The sequence below is a fragment of the Stegodyphus dumicola genome, chromosome X1, assembly GCF_044657685.1.
Source record: "Stegodyphus dumicola isolate Sdum_Otavi_A_Nest chromosome X1, ASM4465768v1".
NCBI lineage: Eukaryota > Metazoa > Arthropoda > Arachnida > Araneae > Eresidae > Stegodyphus > Stegodyphus dumicola.
Genome location: NC_140780.1, coordinates 33272635 through 33287943, shown reverse-complemented (window position 1 = coordinate 33287943; position 15309 = coordinate 33272635). Strand labels below are relative to the sequence as shown.

The window sequence follows — 15309 nt, the reverse complement described above, 5'->3', positions numbered from 1 at the left end:
CTAGACTCCTTTCAGGCTATTAACCATCTAGGCTCCTTTCCCGAGTATATATGCAATATGCTCTGGAAAGGAGGCTACACATTGTTTTTTGGCTTAAATATGAAGATTCTAAGCGAATACTTGAAATAAAAGGAATGATACTAGTAACTAATGTACTCATGTAAGTTTATGGCAAACTGAAATTGAAATTGTCAACCATTTAATCATTTAATACTAATAACTTAATGATGTAAACCTAAATAATAGATCAGATCGAATATTCTAGAACATTTTGAGTACAATTCCTTTATATAATGACCTTCCTCTCCCAGTCAAATAATTCAGCGACGATTCAAGAACATTTTCAAAGCAAATCCTCTTTTGGCTAAAGACGTTTTTCTGGTCTGTTTTGCCTTTTCTTTTTTTGGAAATCATCTCAGTAAGTGAGCAAAAGAAGGCATCCAGAATTCTAAAATTAGCTTCTGTCAGAAGTCTCCCTCAGTTTGGAAATCTCAAGAGTTCATAAATTTCATTTTCACTTAAGGAAAACGGACATCACTCGAGAGTTGAAAAAGAGATTTTTTTAAAAACTTACACAGCACCAAAATTAGGCCGTGAAGAAGTGAGTCTCTTTTGTCAAGCAGTACAGCTGCAAAAATTGCCAGATTTGTTATTAGCTAAAGACGGAGAAGAGACGCCGGACAGAGGAAAGAGAGTGAAAAGGGGATGCGCAAAGGGTGGAAAGCAAAGACGTAGAGCAGCGATATCACCCTTGGTTAGACAAGTTAGAAGTTTTCTCTTGCGCTAACCGGAGGAATAATGGCAAACCGCACATTGGATTGATCAATGTTAACGAATTTCGCTCAGTGCGCATGCTCAGTGGCGTACCATTGGCGTGGGAGGAAATAAATACTGGCGACTAAGCATAAGCAACCCTGCACAAATCTGTTCGTCATGTAGATCTTATCGACTGTTTACAATACTATGAAAATTCGTTTCTGTTTATTGCATTTGCTTTTGTTTCATTTCAGTTTGGTTTATTTTGTGCATAAACACTACATTTAATGTCAGTTATTTATAATAATTTCTTTGACTTTAATTCAGTGATTTAAACTGGATTTATTCCTTAATTTGTTAAAATATATACGAATGAAACGTATCGCAAATACTCGATCGCTTTTATTCCTCTAAAGTATAATCTATAAACATTCTGCTAATATATTTTGCAATGTTTCCTGTTCTGTAATCCTTCTTAAACGAAAATTTGCTAATTTATATTCGGTATTTACACTCATGAAACAACTAACAAACTAACAAGTTTTAAAAACCCGAACTGTTTACGTCCAGATAACAGAAAATCAACAATATACCGTATTTATCCTGTTTTAAAATTGCGCCAAATTCCCCTCTGGGCATGCGCAGAGTGCTAAATTCGTTTAACATTGTCAACTAAATGTGCAGTTTGCCATTATGCTAACCGGAGTAGCTGGGAGGCGAGTGACCATCCAAAAATGGTCAATTTGAAAAGCTGGAAAACAGAGGCTGCAGTGAGTAAACAAGAGAGCTTCAGTGATACAATCAAATCCATCCATCGGCGTACATAGAGTAAAACGCTGCCACCGCTCCAGCAAAAGTGGTCAATAAAACCACCCTTTATCTCTGGTTGACGCAATGACAAGCTATCTGTGAAGCAGTGCCACAGAACAACGACGTCAAGTGACTTTATAAAATGTTGAGGGAAATGATTTTCTGCAAACGCTGGAATTTATTTCTTTTTATAAAAGTAGCATAAACCTCGAATCTACAGTGTAAGCCCATAAGGATGGCAGAGTTTAGTTGGTGCGAGAGCTGATATTAAAACTTAACAATTGCATGTATCATTATAAAAATTATTTCATAGCTCGCCATTTTATATCAGATGTATCTATAAAGCGTTAACATTCAATATATGATGTGTAGCGGAAAATTCATGGCCTAATTTTTGGGTTATGGGTTTCGCAATATTTAACCACTAAACGACTAAAGGACTTTTATGATTCTGCTTTAAATAACAATTTGTGTAAGCTTTTGGAGCTGTATGATAATCTTGGTCTAAAATAAAATTTAATGACCTTTGTATAAGTTATGTAAAAAATGCTTTACTTGTTTATCATTTAGTTTGATTAGTTTAGAAGAATGAATACAACACCAGTTAAGATCGTTTTCTTTTAAGAATTTATTTATTAATTAATTTAAGCTGGTACCTAGTAACAGAAGAGATACCGAAATCTTTGCTTAACAAATTCTTAACCCTTTACTATAATTTTCCCGTGTAAATCCCAGAAACAAAAACTATTTAATTCCATTTCATTTAAGTCCTAATATTTTGAAAGCTGAACAATAAAATTACAACATAATCTAGCATACATCAGTTTCTTCATATATGCAGTTTCTGAATATTAAGAGAATTGTTAAACTTTGCATGATGATATCCTCTTAATGGAGTAAATTCAATAACTGTAGGAGTGCTAAGCAAAATGCATATTAAAATGTATTATCTTAAAAACTAAATTATAAGAGGCTGTTTTTTTCCCTGATGTGGAGTAATAAAAATCGATATTTTATATATATCTGCTTTATAACTATTTTGTTTTTGGCAGGTGATAGGAGTTTACCGGTAAATGTCACTCTCGGGATGTACGTCTTGCAATTACGCTCATTTGATGAAGTGGAAATGGTTAGTATACTTAATTTTCTTTTACTTTTGTAGCCTGAACACTTTTCCTTGTAGAAGCTTTTATCACTTGTTCCTAGAAGCCAAATAAAAAGTTAACTATGAAGTTAAATTGCAGATATATTTTAATGTCGCAAAGCTACATCCTGCAACGTTTTTGACACAAAAGTTAATTTCAAACATTCATTCTTAATTCCGTATTTCTGCACATCAGGAATATGAATAAAATATGAGTTCTGTTCTCAATATGCATTCTATTTCATAAGTTTGCTTCCCGTTTCTGTTGCATTTGTTTTCCTTGAGCTAGTCGAAAGTGAGAAGAGGGCATTTTATGTTAAGAATGTTTCAATCCCTAGTAAGAAATCCACTAATAGCTAGGTGGATTGGAAATGTAAGATATTTGTAGCACACACATAAGAATATTTAAACAATTTTCTCATCAGTTAGCAACTACATGATGTTAAATTGAATAGGTTTAAACAGAAGTAAAACTTTTGGGAGCATATACTTAACATGCAAGTAATTGATGAGAATAAAAACTAAGAGGAAGAAAGTATAAAATTTACTTTTAAAGCAGTTGCTTGGTTCCATTGGAGTTTACTGAAATTTATTTTTCTGTTTGAAAAGAAGTGTTACTAATTGCAGTGTATCAATAATCAGAAAATACTGTTACGCAAAGAGGGCAATTCCGAATGATAGGTTTATTGCAAAGCTTGTATCTTACATAAATTTTGTAACACAGTTGAAACTCGCTGTAATGAACTTCAAGGGACCATAAATTCGGTTTGAAACGCCATTTTTTTTTCTAGCCATTTATAGGTAGGCAAATCCTCTTTTTCATCATCCTATTTTTAAACATCCTTTGCTAGACCAGCATATCGAAAACAGTTGCAGATGAATGATTCCATAGCAAAGCACCAAGACCGGTTTTAATCAACATGATTGTCGTACTTCTCCAAAATACTTAAAAAAAGATACTTTCTGTAATTATAATTCACCTTTCTGGTCATGCCTTGGTCCACAGGTTACAGCATGGCTTTCGAGGACCAGTAAACTATCATAACTCATTCTAAGTCTCCAACATCTGTGTGTGCAGTGCAATTGTCAGTCAAGAATAAAGACTTTCACTCTTTTATCAGAGTTCTTCATCATATTTTGATAACTTTTCTTCAAACAGTTTTCATGTTAACTCTGCCTTACATTATCTTTAAAGGAATCGGGAAGAATTTTCACATTTTTTAAGCATCCTGCCTTTTGAGAATTTTTAGTAACCAAAAGCCTGCCACTTTCAGTGTCATTCGCATTGTACACACAAGAATTATGATTTGCATTTTTGACAGTTTCCGTCAGTGCATCTTCGGCCTTTAAATGTTACTTTTTATCTGTCATTATTTTCGAGAACAGCCCAGCTTCATTGTTATTGAGCCCGTCTTTTTCTTGATACTGGCAAGAGCTATCCTCCCGAACACTTTGTTTCCCATTTCTCGACATCTAATTTTGAAGTACTATCTAATCCTTCAAACGTAGTTAATTTATCACAAAATGGCAAGTAACTAAGGTCTAAACAAACTGTGATTTGCTCTCTATACTTATATTTTAAACTCTTCCTCTCTGGAACGAAATTCTCAAGAATATGGAAACGCAATTAGGACGCAGAATTCATTTTCTCAATAAAGTATAGTTGTTTCCATTGATATCCACTTGCAGAAATTTTTATCATTCTGAGGTGTGACCTTAGGGCTATATCGTTTTGAATATATAATTTCAGATTAAAAATCCTTCATATGAATGGCTTTAAAATAAATTTCATTTTTAGCCGCATTGTACACACAAGAATTATGATTTGCATTTTTGACAGTTTCCGTCAGTGCATCTTCGGCCTTTAAATGTTACTTTTTATCTGTCATTATTTTCGAGAACAGCCCAGCTTCATTGTTATTGAGCCCGTCTTTTTCTTGATACTGGCAAGAGCTATCCTCCCGAACACTTTGTTTCCCATTTCTCGACATCTAATTTTGAAGTACTATCTAATCCTTCAAACGTAGTTAATTTATCACAAAATGGCAAGTAACTAAGGTCTAAACAAACTGTGATTTGCTCTCTATACTTATATTTTAAACTCTTCCTCTCTGGAACGAAATTCTCAAGAATATGGAAACGCAATTAGGACGCAGAATTCATTTTCTCAATAAAGTATAGTTGTTTCCATTGATATCCACTTGCAGAAATTTTTATCATTCTGAGGTGTGACCTTAGGGCTATATCGTTTTGAATATATAATTTCAGATTAAAAATCCTTCATATGAATGGCTTTAAAATAAATTTCATTTTTAGCGTCTGTATCCTCATTTGTAGAAGCAAACGTATTAATGAAATATTTCATAAATAACTCAATAAGAAAATTTCTTAAAATTTAGAACTAAACCCTGCCAAGAGTATCTCAAAGTGTTTTGTCAAATTTCCAAAATTTAAAAACGGCTGTTTATTAAATGAGTCTTCCATACTAACAATTGTGCTTTTAATGATATACGCAGGTAGATCTAAAAGTTTCCGACCTAAAGTAATTCTGAAAAAAAAAATGCAGAAAATTTTAATAGTTTATTTTTTAATATTAACTCCTTGTATCTCGATACGCCTTTGACTAACACTCCTAAGAAAGTTATCTGAAGGTCTGCCCTCAAAATGTTCCCCAGCTACATTTTTGTGCTATCATCGTCATTAAAACCTTTTCCACGAAGGTCTAATATGAGCGTGAAGAAGACATAATAATCACTTAGAATTACATCTGTGCTTTAAGAAAGGTGGCCATTGACACGTCTCTGTTTATGAATCGTGGTAAAATGGCGATCTTGCCAGACTTTGTTCACGTGGAGATGCTCATGTAGCATGTACAAAATAGTTATTTTAGATAAATTCAATCTTGCTGTTATCTCCTTGACTTCGTTCCTAGAAAACGGCAATATATTCTGACGTCAATACCTCAAATATTTGATCTTCAAGAGAATTATATTCTATGCATTTTCGGCCCCTTTTAAAATTTTACCCATTCTTTCACTGTAAAATAGGAAGGAGAAGTAATACCATAGACATGATCTTAGAGTTGTATTTCTTTGGGATTAACCACCTTCGTTATTCAAAAATGTAATCATATAACGATACTCATTTTTAAACATTTCCGAAAGAACGAGTGATTACATTAACTTCGTACATAGTAAATTAATAAAACATTTATTAAGAGAATGGAAAAGTTATTCACATTACAGCGATCAACATTTCAACTGCTGAAGCTCAGAGCTTACTCTGGCAGGCTGCCGAAAACATACATCACGGCACATAAGGTTTTAATAGGCGAATCAAAGCTAATAAAAAATTTAATTATTATCATTATATCTCGGGATATTCAGAGGTATAGCAAGCAGTTTTGTTTTCTTGGAAATCTTGCGAAAGCACTTTAAGCCAAACTGTCCCCTTTGCTGCTTCGAAAAGTCCTATAAATTCCGCTTCAGTCGATGACAAAAATCACACAAGGTTGTTTTGTGAAATTCCATGTAAATACACTGCCTTGATATGCATAGAAATATAAAGAGTTAGATTTCCTATCGTAGAGTCGTGTCTACAATATGCAGCCATATAAAAATATTAGGAAGTTGTTTTCCTTCTCATTCATATTTCTTAGACGTAGTTTAAGATCTTCAGTTAATTTCAAATATCTGAAGGGCATTTTGACTTCCGTCCTGTGATCTTCCGTAGGTTTTGACGCTTTTTTGGTTAACCCTAGAATACTAACCCTTTAGTACATTTACACTAACCATACGTAAAATTTACTCACTACATATTTAAAAAACATTTACAGCATATTTTAAAAACATAATTCTTGTATATGTGTATACATTTAAATGCTACGCAAAAATTTATTTATTAAACATATCTATATAATAAAATTCAGCAAAATGAGCATACTTAATGAGTGAAAAAGGAAAACAAGGTGAAAAACATAACAATGAAAATTACACTAACGTATTGTAATAATTAACACGCCGAATAAATACTAATTCAGAAGTCAAACAACAAAAATCAGCGTTAATTTTCAAAATTTTCACAGGACTAGTTTCGATGGTTTTACCGAACCACCATCTTCAGCTGCAAAACCGCAAATGAACAAGATAGGAAATAATGATTAGATAAGATAAGAAAGCCTGGACAAGAATAAGCAAGTGGCGCCATCTGTTGGTGAAACCAGAACTAAAACATAATTTCTTTAAAGGCCAAAGGCAAAGATGGATTGGAATTAGGATCGTTAACAAGAACAGAAAGATTTTTTTGAATGCGAAATGCCTCTAGAAAATCCTCTAGAAAAAATTGTTCATTTGCGGTTTTGCAGCTGAGTGGAATGATGGTGGTTCGGTAAAACCGTCGAAACTAGTCCTGTGAAAATTTTGAAAATTAACGCTGATTTTTGTTGTTTGACTTCTGAATTAGTATTGCAATAAGTTAAACAGAATTTCTGATCATGTTCACCGCATATTGACTTTTTACATTTACGGCAATAAGTAGTAGTATACCTTCTTTTAAAATATGAACAAGAAGAACAATATTTTCTATGTCCTTTACAGGTATCATTTTCTTTGCATGTTGATGAGCTTGTTTCTTCTTGTACGATTTCATACTCTTTATGAACGTTTTCATCACTTATGGCATTTTCTATTATTGAACATAGATACTTTGGCATAGTTGAAGTTTTAAGTCCATTTATTTGCCATTCTCTAGTAAGCTGTCGATGTATATTTAACATATATTGCAATCTTGATAATGGCTTAGCAAAATTTTGTTTAGCGTAGAAGTTGTGTTTATATATGACAAACGAATTCATGCATGCCATATTTAGCATATTATAAAAATGCATAGAGGCCATCTACGTGTTTTTCTTTCACAATTCATATGGTGACACATTTGATCGAAAGTATCAACGGTTCCTTTTGATTTGTTACAGTTACATACAACTTCAGATGTCAAAGTTTTATCATCAATTGATGGTTGTTGATGTGCCGATGATAAAAGCAATACGAGTTTATCTAATTTTGGTTTATACGATAGTGCGATTAAATCCTTATGGAATAAAAAAAAAACGTAGTTTCTTTAGTTGTTGAAATTTTATATCAACAAATTCGTCTTGGAAATTCTCTTTTGTTCTTTTTTACAGTACCTATTACAGTTAACTGATCTTCATTTAGAAGTGATTGAACTAATGGTGTATTTGTAAACCAGTTATCCATAGTTATATTTCGGTGTTAATTTCTTATAGTTAATTTTTTTACGAAATAATCAGCAGCTGGTTGTTTACTTGAGACAGTTCCTTTACCCAAATAAGGAATTGCATCAATCATATAATTTGTAGTATTATCACACATCATCATCACTACTTTAATTCCATATTTATCTGGTTTGGAAGGGATATACATTTTAAATGGACAGTTTCCTATAAATCCAACGAGTTGTTCGTCTATTGTTACATATGCTCCAGGTTTGTAATTTTTTCGGCCATTCGTCAAAAAGTTTTCCCAAACGATAGAAATAGGAAGCAAATTTACATTGAGTTTGCAGTTCTCTTTTTCTCTTTACAATCAGTTTCTCTTTACAATAAAATCTCAGAGAATTTACCAAAACATTGAATCGTTCTTTGGACATTGTTGCTAAGTATCTATCACCGCAATAAGAATTATCGAATAATAAGTCGGATGACAAATAATTATTCTGCAATGAAGCTTCTAAAATTATTAAACCAAAAAATGCCTTTAGCTCAATCAGCGAAACAGAAGATAATGTAGATTTATTTTGTAACTTATTTTTAAAATGTTGCTTTCAATCTCTTCATTTGTATATTTCGAAATAATGTTTAAAATGTCGTTATAGAAAAATAGCTGAAAGTAGTCTATTGGTTGATAAGAAGAACGAGCAATTGAGGTAGCACCAGGTTGAACATGGATAATATTTCTTGCCGGGAATTTTTGTATTTCCACTTACTCTGGTTGTTTTCCATTTAAAATTCTTATCTACCGGCTACTTCTGAGCCATTTATTGTAATTAATGCAGATACTTTTGTATAATTAAGTTTGAGTCATCATATGAAGATCGAATGCATATGTTTTTATTGCCCTTCTTAGTTTCACTTTCTTCTTAGTTTCACTTATTGTTGGTTACTTCTTGAATCATATCAACTTCTAAAAACTGCGTTTCTCTCTCTTTTTTTTTTTTTTTTGGGGGGGGGGGGACGCAAATAAAGTGGCTCGTCAAAAGAGTCATCAGATTCTAATTCCAATATAATCTTGTTCAGCTGAAGATAATTCCGAAACGTCTTAAAAAATAATTTTTAATGCTTCTTCTATATCTAATCCTAGCTTTCTAGACATCTTTTACTAAAAATGGGAAAATAGAACTAAAAATACATAGATATTTATAATACTTGTTATTTAGAATTAAATGACATTAATTATAATAAAGTTTAATTAAAAAATTCCTCCCACTGCTAAATTCAAACAAATATCATATAAAAAATTAGTCTGTTAAGACTAACCATGAGTAAATATTACGTATACAAATAGTCTGTTTATGCTAACCATAAGTAAATATTACTTACAAAAAACATTCTCTTAAAACTATGAGTAAATTTTAATCACCATATAAAAGTAGGATTAAATTTCCTGATTTTTTCTAATATCTCACATTCAATTATAACTACGTCTTACAGAAAAAAGAACGTAGATAGCATATCTGAGTGAAAGTGGCGCTAATGCGCACGGTTTAGAAGTTGCGCGCGCATTTCTCTGTTCCGTGAATAAAATTTACTCAGGTTAGTATTCTAGGGTTAAGATTGAAACAGAAACTGCTTTATCTAGTCTGGTATTGGCTGCCAGGTACAGTAATGATTTTATTGCACTTTTGTATTCCTCTACTTTATTGTTAGCTTTTGAAACTTTCTTTTGCTTATAATATCCTGAATCAATAAAGAAACGTAGATTTTTACAATCATTCATATGATACTGTTTCAGCTTTCTCGGAATATAGCTTGATTGGTCAATGTAGGAGATTTCCTCGCTGTCACGATGAAAACGTATGCCTAAATAGTAATGAATATTTTCTGCATTTTCCATTGTGAAATGTTCACTTTTTAAATTTTTAAGTAATTCCTCTGTATACTGCTAACTGTATACAGAGGAATTCTAATTCTACTAACTGCAACTACCATATCATCCACATATACGATAAAATATACAAATCTTTCTTTATCTTGTATATAAAAAAAGAGTCATTTTAATTTCGTTGAAATCTTCTACATAAAAAATTAAGTTTTTTATTCCATTCATTTGCCACTTGCTTGAAGGCTTATAAACTTTATCGCCTTCCTCAAATCCCGGAAGTTGCTTCATGAATATATTATGCGATAAATCTCCATTTAAGTATGCTGACTTGGCACCATAATGTCGCACTGTCATTTTTCTTTTTCGTACTATGGTAAGAAGCATTCTCAGAGTAATTGGTAGTCTCAAAGTAAGTAGTCTTTCACAACCTCCTTGTTTATTTTACGAACTGTCCCGTTGAATTTCTTTCTTTAGTTCGGGAACTATTTGAGGTTTCTTTATATAAACATTTGACTTGACATATCTCAATAAAAAGATACGTAATGCAAAGTATGAAGACACAAAACTCGCAGGCCATTACTGGTCACCGCCATGAAATAAGATACAACCCAGAAAACTTTCATGAAACAATGTTGTTGACTCTTGAAATATGTGGCAGGTAGTCCTGACTGAATGGTATTCTTGGTATTTATTTTGTGCAGATCAGGCAAGTCCAGAGATGTGGCATAATTTACGAAACGCACATCCTGTTTTTGTAAAAAGTTTTCAGACGTGTAAAGACGCGTTACTCCTTTGTGAATCGTTTTTTGGCATTTAAACGTCAAAGCAAGAAAGGTTCAATTTATTGGAGTTTATAGTAGGTAATGAAACTCATAAGTACGGTATTGATAATATTAAATAAATATCTACACAATTTATACCCTACGTCCCGCCAGCGGCAGAGCGGTAAAGTCGCTGAACACTGGCAGTTCGGTCAGGATCTCGACTCCCGCCAAACAGACTGGTTGCAAGGGCCCTTTTGTATTTTCTGCATGCGTAATGTGGCTACCAGCCACTTTCTCTTAAAAGTTCTCCAGGCGGCATCCTTCTCTTTGGCAAATTACCATTGTGTGCATCGCCGTACTCAAAAGAAAAAAAAAATTCTGCGCTTTTTGTGAGACACCGTATGCCCCGTGATTGTACACTTCCATAGATGGTTAGTGCAGTGGGCTATACCAGTTTTGCCCATGGCGATGTTTTGGTACTTTTTTCTGTCTGTCTGCCTGCCTGCGACTGCACTGTAAGCTATCTTTTCGCCATTTAGTCAGGGGCGCTCAGGAAATTCTTGCCGTCGGGTGCTTGCGAAGCTTTCTGAAGCTCCTTCAGAAATTAAAGCTAATGTAATATTTGAACACTAAAATAACTCAAAGTTATAACCATATATAAATAGCAATTGTTAAAATTTATAACAGAATTCATATATTGGATTAGTAAAACTAAGTGTGTAATAGAATGTTTCAAAGATGAAGCACACACCCGTTAGCTTTCTAATAGTTTTAGTTAAAATATAATAACCCTACTATGCATTAACTTTTTTTAAAAACTCGCCTTTTTCCAGGATTTCAAAATGGACATAATAATTAGGGAACAATGGAAGGATGGTCGGTTAATGTTTCCTGAAGATATAGCAGGAAATCGGTCCAAAGTCGTGCTTGATCCAGTATGGAGAAATGACATATGGACACCGGATATATGGTTCAAAAATGCTTTGGAGATAACACTGCAAAAATGGGTTACACGCAGTGTACTGTATTGGATAGAAAAAGATAAAACTCTGCATTTCGCTGGAAGGTAAAAATCATTCCTTTTATTTGCCTTTTCAAAATTATATATTAGTTTAATTCATATTTGGTAAATCTTCAACAACTTCAAGAATTCAAATCCTTTTATACAGATATATTGATTGCCTAGTAGTACACGTTATTCGCTCTTGACGCTACATAGAAATTAATGTTGTAAACAAGTAAGTGAAAACTAATTTTTTATATAGTTCTCGAAAAAGTTATTTTTTAAAAAGCGATGCTTTTACGTATTCGAAAATGATTACTACAGGCTTTATTTATATAAATATTAATATTGTATGTGTACTTCAGAGTTTTTCAAAATGAAGTAGAAAATTTTAAGAAAGCATTTTCAGCCTTGTGGGTTAGAGGATTGTGTAAAATGAAAAAATAATTTTTATAAGATTTTCATTGAGCAAAAATTATATTGAAATATTCCTCATAACCTTAAATACAAATTCTTGCCTAAATTTTCATCCAAATTTCACAGAGTTATGGGAAATTAAAGGTTTTATAGAGCCAGCTAAATTAGAAATTTCGATCAATAATGGGTACTGGAAATTTGTGTCAGCGAATTCCTTCACGTGTTCCTTCACGAATTCCTGCGAGTTCTGCAATCAAAGTAATGGAATTTTTGGATTAAATTCAGAAGTTCTTTAACTGCTATCAGTGGACCCTTAATGATCCAAGAGTTAAGAGTCAGGCATCCCCAAATGAGTTGTTGTCAAACTAGAACTTTATTTTTTTCCATTTGATTAGAGAAAAAAATAATTAAATACGTATCCTCCAATTCCAATTAATCTTTTGTTAACACTTCTCATTTACGTAACCACAAAAATATCTCAGCATTTAATCACCATATAGGGTTGCTATTGATAACTGGAATTAAGAATAAAGTCCTGTGGATCTTACTAGACAAAATAGAGATAAATCTCTACATCTTAAATAATCAGAAAGTATTAAAGAAATTTTAAAATAACCTTTCTATTTAATCTTAACTCAAGGGCACGACTTGTGCTACTGACAAACCACTACTTGTAGTTATTTAAACTAAGCAATAACAGATAATTCATTCAAAAATGGGTAACATAGTCTAAGGCTAACATTCAGTATAAAAAGAAATAAGCCGGTTTATTTATTTTATCAGAGTAAGATATGTAGAGATCCTATGATTTTTTTGGAGCAAGGGAGATGAAAAATTAGCAACACCTTCGCCGGGAATCGAACCGCGGACCTCTGGAATACGCACCCAGCATGCAGGCCACCACACCACGAAGGCATGTCAAGAAGGTGGGAGAAATACCTTATAGTTAAAGCATCGGTTAGCGAGATGGCAAAGCCGGAATATGACTTTTAAAAAGAGATGGAGGGGAAAACACTGACTAATAAGCTAGATAAGAAAATTAAGCCACTGAGGGCATATGACTTTGATGAGCTAGCAGGTGAAATTAAAACGACGGTCAGGAAAGTGAGGTAAAAGTGGAGAGACTATTATCTCCTTTAGTGCATATGAGCCAATCTAATGGAAAGCAGTGAGAGACAATAGGCACGCAGCGAATAAAACAAGTAAGCTTTAGCAGTCAAACCTGGGTTATGAAGTAGTGATCTCTAAGCATCTGAGTAGCAAATATTCTGATCAAATAATCTTTTGGAAAGATTTGGTAACTAAGAACTTCTGAAAAATTTTCAGGATCACAGTTAAATCAAGTTTTGAAGAAACTTTTATTTAGTAATGTTATAGTATTCTAGCTAAATTAAAGTTGCATAACTGCTAGAATCTACTTGATCTGTAAAGCGACTATTCACTGAGTTCTATTGTGTCAGTAAGAACAACAGAAGAAGGGTTAAAATACCCTTCTATTTTAACTCAAATATATTCAGTGATGGCCCCACTTGAGCGGACGAATAGCTAGCACTTATGGCTTTAACTTAAAAATAGTAAATATAAAACTAAACTAATTCTAAGTTGAATAATCAGCCGAAGCTGCACAAAGGTATTGAACACGACGTTGGCTCTTCGGAGAATATCACCGACTAGATTAACAGGCAATTAGTATGCACGGCCGTAAATAACAACCTTTAACTAGTAGCAACAACGTCGCCGAAAGGCAGAACACGCTGTCTCTTAAGTAACTCAGACCTCAGCTTAAATAGTAATTTCTACCTTGTGGGGTTCCACCCTTTTATCTAACAGCTAAATGTGTACGAACCTCGTGAACAGTTAAACGAATAATCGCTTTAGTTCATGAACAGAGACGAAAACTCAAGAACGGTTAATTACCCTTTATTTCTTAAAATAAGAATTTAACAGATGGCCCATTCTCAGAGCGTACAGCAAGACCTCCACTTGGACTTGAACTTAAAGTAATCAGAAATAAAACTTAACTAAGCTTTAATAAATAGATATAGCCGAGATTTTTAAGCAGTTGGCCCCTAAATTATCAACTAAGCTGGCGAAGCTATCAAGGGCCTGAGATACGACCGAGAGTAGAAATAGCTTAGAGAGAGTATAGTCAAAAGGCGAATGCGCGCTAGTCCGAAACTCTGGCTCTCTAACGAAGTCAGCGGAACTTCGACTTAAATACCGCTCTTACTCGTTTTCCAAAAATACATTCTGGTAGGAAGTTGTAAGCTGAAATTAGGATGGACAGGAAAGTAGCTTTAACTAAAGATAACTGTTAAAAACTTAGGATAAACCTTACTACATTACTTTGCATAAAGCGTGAAACTGAAAACTCATTCTGGCAAGAAAGCTTGCTTAAGAAAATGAGGGTGTAAAGGAAATGCTGTTTCCGCAATAAAATTAACTGTTAGGAAAATAAAATAAAAACACCACAATGTGGTCCAATATAACGTCACTTTTCAAGTCGTCATGGATCTGTTTGTTTGTAGTCAGGTAAACAGCATTTACAATTCTTCTCAGAATCTTATTCTGTACTACCTGAAGTTTGTGGAAGTGTGCCTTTGAGGCTGATGCCCAGACTGCAGTTACTTAGCGTAGAATATGCCTTATAATGCACAGATATATCCTTTTTATTTTGTTGAGAGGCAGTCCAGAGTAATTACCAAGGAGTACAATACTTTTCCTAAGATTCAAAACCCTCAACTTAAATACAGTTAAAACTAATCCGCATTGTGAAAAGGAAGGCGGAAGGAAGACGTTGTAATAAAGGAAAGAAAACAGCAGCTGGTTAGTTAATATAAGATATTTTACAACCATAAGACGAAATTTCTTGTTTCAGCTTCGGTTCCAGGGTTAACATATTTCAAGCACTAATAAGTACTTCGCGCAAGCGTTAGCAGTTGAACAATTAGCGATAAATATATCTTATTTGTCGTAAGAATTGTAATTTTTCTTAACAAAACTAGTATCTGTAAATTTTTAGTACGCGTCTAGTATCAATATTTAAGGTAACAAAACCTCTTTGGAACTAACTCATTATAAAATATATATAAATTTTGGAAAGAAACCCATATTATCATGCACGATTGATAAAAAGGAATTTCATTAAATAACGTGTGAATAAAAAATCCGTTTAATCTTTTTCTTAGAGTGACGCTTGAACTAAGCTGTGATATGCGCATGGAAAAATATCCTCATGACAGCCAGTTTTGTGGTATTTCCATCATATCTTGTAAGTAAACATTTCGTAACTTGTCA

The 15309-nt window shown here is 33.2% G+C and overlaps 1 protein-coding gene across 1 annotated transcript in view; it reads left to right on the top strand.

The window, feature by feature from the left end:
* The window catches only part of LOC118194561 (glycine receptor subunit alpha-2-like), a 58469-nt gene that overhangs the window by 26762 nt on the left and 16398 nt on the right, over window positions 1-15309 (top strand). The window contains exons 3-5 of the mRNA XM_035365707.2: window positions 2619-2695; window positions 11426-11658; window positions 15201-15283. Coding sequence (XP_035221598.1) covers window positions 2619-2695; window positions 11426-11658; window positions 15201-15283 — 393 coding nt within the window. The remainder of the gene's footprint in view (window positions 1-2618; window positions 2696-11425; window positions 11659-15200; window positions 15284-15309) is intronic.